The sequence below is a fragment of the Solanum lycopersicum genome, chromosome 9, assembly GCF_036512215.1.
Source record: "Solanum lycopersicum chromosome 9, SLM_r2.1".
NCBI classification, from domain to species: Eukaryota; Viridiplantae; Streptophyta; class Magnoliopsida; order Solanales; family Solanaceae; genus Solanum; species Solanum lycopersicum.
This window is the reverse complement of record NC_090808.1, coordinates 32997093-33001362: the sequence shown is the minus strand read 5'-3', so window position 1 is coordinate 33001362 and position 4270 is coordinate 32997093. Positions and strand designations below refer to the sequence as shown.

General features: G+C 38.1%; 1 protein-coding gene across 1 annotated transcript; it reads right to left on the bottom strand.

Annotated features, from left to right (window-relative positions):
* Positions 1–2813: 2813 nt before the first annotated feature.
* Positions 2814–3422, bottom strand: LOC138338477 (uncharacterized). The gene has a single exon (XM_069289442.1). It carries the CDS (start codon positions 3420–3422, stop codon positions 2814–2816), a length of 609 nt encoding a protein of 202 aa, XP_069145543.1.
* Between the last annotated feature and the right edge of the window lie 848 nt (positions 3423–4270).

Genomic DNA, 4270 nt, shown 5'->3' with positions numbered 1-4270 from the left:
ATAAGCAGTCTGAACGAACAATTCAAGTGTTGGAGGATATGCTTCATGCGTGTATGATAGATTTTGGTGGTCATTGGGATAATTTCTTATCCTTAGCACAGTTTTCATACAATAATAGCTATCACTCAAGTATTGATATGGTCCCATTTGAGGCACTGTATGGGAGGAGATGTAGGTCTCTCATTGGTTGATTTGATGCATTTGAGGTAAGACCTTGGGGTACCGATCTTTTGAGGGAATCGTTAGATAATATAAAATTCATCTAGGAGAAGCTTCTAGCAGCGCAGAGCAGGCAGAAAGAATGTGTAGATCGAAAGGTTGGGGACATGGATTTTATGGAGGGTGAACAAGTCTTGCTGAAGGTTTCACCCATGAAAGGGGTGATGCTTTTTAGTAAGCAAGGTAAGCTTAGTACGAGGTATATTGATAAATTTGAAGTTCTGAATCGCGTGGGGGAGGTGTCTTTTGAATTTGCACCACTGATGAAGGATTCCTCGAAAAGTTAAGGATTAGTAATCCTTTTTAGAAATCGGCATTGCCTACAGGACACTTACGAATGCACCCGGTATTTCATGGGTCTATGCTTGTCACGACCCAAAATGGGTGTGATGGCACTCGTCTTATCCCACCAAGATAAGTCAGCCTAAAACCCAATATCTAACAAAGTGCGGAAGTAACTGATAGTCCAACAACAATTTCTATAAAAAAAACTAAGTCATATTAATTCAATCCCTAAAACCAGGTTGTCACGTGCACAAGCCTCTAAAGTAAATATTAGAATTGAAAAAAATAGAAGTCTAAATGAAGTTGTCTTTCAAGTAAAAACGAAGTCATAAACTGGAGTAGGAATGTTCGCTGAGATGACAAGCAACTACCTCACAATCCTCTACAAGATGCCTCGGAAATGAAGAGAATGGAAGGTATCACAAAAATTCGGGCTCGTAACCTACAAAAATTTGTAGAAGCAAGGAGTGAGTACCAAACCACGCGATACCCAACAAGCAAACCTCTAAACACAAGTTAAGTGAACAAAAATACAAGTACTTCATACACCCTATCTAGACCTCCACGCTACACCCTAACAGTTTACAGTTTACCAAACACACAACTCAATAACCACACTCTATCAGTTTACACATTCTCAATAACAACTCAATATTCAACGGTCACAAGCTTCACAGAAAAACACTCACAAGATCGGCAAAACACGTGTTCAAGTTCATCAATAACAAATGTGCAATGCCATGAGATGCAATGTCAAATATAGTGATATATGTCTTTCTTAAAGATACACACCTGCTGTCTCTCAGTCCGGGACCCATGGGAGACATATCTGTCCATGCATCTTTTGCGGTGCACGACACAACCCTCGATAATAGTAACCTTCGCAACGTGCGATACGTCCCTCGAAATATGATATCCATCGCGGCACACGACACGACCCCCGAAATGGTACATCCTCTTACCACAACCATGTCTGAGATACAATGCAAATGACATGCTCAAATGAAAATGAGGACATCAACATTTTGATACCAAAGCACAACTTACAACAAGGAATACAGCACCAACAAATAAGCAACAAGTCTCCAAATCATTCTCAACATCACACAAGAAGATACACGAATTTAATACACTTAACAAGAGTTTAGAAATCCACTTGCCTCAAATTAACGAACAATCACTCCGGGACTTGTGTTTTACCCTTTCGTTGAGCTTTCAAACCAATGCAATCTATTCAAGTATATAGTTTGAATCAGATTCCGACACTAACAACACTTACGTTATATAGGTTTAGCTTAGACCGAAAAGCTTATCCAACTTTATAATTACGTTAACATATAAATTCTCATATTTCCAAATTTCAAGTCTAAGGTTAAAGCGTAATTTCCCAATACTATAAATTTAATGATATTCATATAACATTTTAATCTGATATTTGATTACTTCTATCACTAAATCATAACTTTAATAATAATGTGATATCATATATATATATTAATTTTAAAAGAAAGTTAAGGGATAAAATATTCGTGCAGCAGTACCAAATTAACTATCACTATTCCTCACTTAAATTTCCCAAGGATCATTGTCCAATGATTAGGCAATCATTGTCCAATGATTAAACCATCATTAAACAATGATTAGACCATAGAAATAAACCATATTCATACCCAACTCAAATACGTATAACACTGCCTATTTCTTATTCCAAATCTCTTTTCCTTCCATTCCATTATAATATCATATCATATATATATATGGCCATTTAATGAAAACATTTGCACAAAAGCATTTAAATTAGGCATAGTTTAAGTATCAGTTACTCCCCTAAAACTTCCAACCAATATACTCCTTCCAATTCTATATATATATCCAATAGTTAAACATTTTCTATATTTTATATAAACTAACATAATGTAATTAATGCATGCATACTAAGAATTGAAGATGGCCGACGGGAATTATGCAAATTGCTTTCTTTTTGTTTTTCCTCTTTGATCGATGCTGCGCTAGGTTACGTTATTCCTCTCCCTTTTTCGTTTGTGTTTTCTGAGTCTTTTTTTAAAATATTAATTATTGTACTAAAAGTGATAGGTTTTACCCACATATTTTGTTAAATATAGTGTAAATGGTATAGGGTCTTAAATAAATTATCACTTTAGCCCATAAACTATCGATTAATTAACTTAAGTTTTAATAAATATTTAAAATTCTAAAGAGGATCTTTTGGGTCATTACATTATCCACCACTAAAAATCATGTTCGTCCTCGAACATAGAGTAAAAGTAATTACCTGAAGATTCAAAATGTTAAGGATATCTGGCACGCATGTCAGACTTTGTCTCCCAAGTTGCTTCTCTTACTGAATGGTGCTTCCATTGCAGCTTTACTGAAACAAGATCCTTGGTCATAAACTTTCGGATTTGCCTATCCAATATAGATATAGGCTCCTCCTCATATGTCAAGTCTGGACACAGATCCACAGAATCGAGTGAAATCACATGAGATTCATCCAGAATATACTTCCGAAGCATAGAGACATGGAAAACAGGATGAACTGCTGACAAACAAGGTGGCAAGGCCAACTTATAGGACACCTCTCGCACTCGGCTCAAAATCTCAAAAGGTTCAATGAACCTAGGGCTAAGCTTTCCCTTCTTTCCAAACCTCATCACACCCTTCATGGGTGATACTCGGAGCCAAACATGATCACCCTCCATAAACACTAAGGCTCTCACTCTCTGGTCTGCATAACTCTTCTGTCGACTCTGGGCTGTCAACAGTCTATACTGAATCATACGGACTTGTTCCATAGCATCTCTAAGCATGTCTGTATCCAAAGAGTCCGTCTCCGCGGAATCAAACCAACCAATAGGAGATCTACATCGTCTACCATACAATGCCTCAAATGGGGCCATTTGGATACTAGAGTGATAACTGTTATTATTGGCGAACTCTACTAAGGGTAAATGTCAATCCCATCTTGCACCAAAATCAATCACACACGCTCGAAGCATATCTTCCAATACCTGAATGGTCTTCTCAGATTGACCATCTGTCTGAGGTTGAAATGCCGTACTCATATCTAAGTGAGTACCTAGACCATGTTGTAATGCCTTCCAGAAGTGAGAAGTAAATAGTGAACCTCGATCTTATATGATAGAAATAGGAACTCCATGTAGTCGCACAATCTTACTGATATATAGTTTGGCTAACTTTTCTGCTGTATACTTTACCCGAACCGCGATGAAGTGGGCAGACTTGGTCAGCCTATCAACAACAACCCAAATAGAGTCATAACCACCTACTGTTGTTGGCAAATCCATAACAAAGTCCATAGTAATCCGCTCCCACTTCCAAGTAGGAATAGGCATCCTCTAAGATACACCCCCGGGCCGCTGGTGCTCACACTTGACCTGCTAGCAAGTCAAACACCTCGAAACAAAGTCTGAAATATCTCACTTCATCCCACACCACCAGTAATGCTGACTTAGATCATGATACATCTTCGCCGCTCCCGGATGGACGGAATACCGAGTACAATGGGCCTCCTCAAGAATCAATCTAATCAAATCTCCTGTCTTGGGCACACAAATTCTACCTCTGATCCGCAAGACACCATCAGAATCAAGTACAACCTCCTTAGCTTCCGCTCTCAATACTTTGTCTTGAATGAGACATAATTTTTCATCTTCAAATTGGTGTGCACGGATTTGCTCGACCAAAGAACACCAAGCCTCAATAAAAGCAATCATCCCATCACTCT

Excerpts from the sequence above, each read along its gene's own strand:
- LOC138338477 (XM_069289442.1), bottom strand. The coding sequence starts at position 3,422 with ATGGCCCCATTTGAGGCATTGTATGGTAGACGATGTAGATCTCCTATT.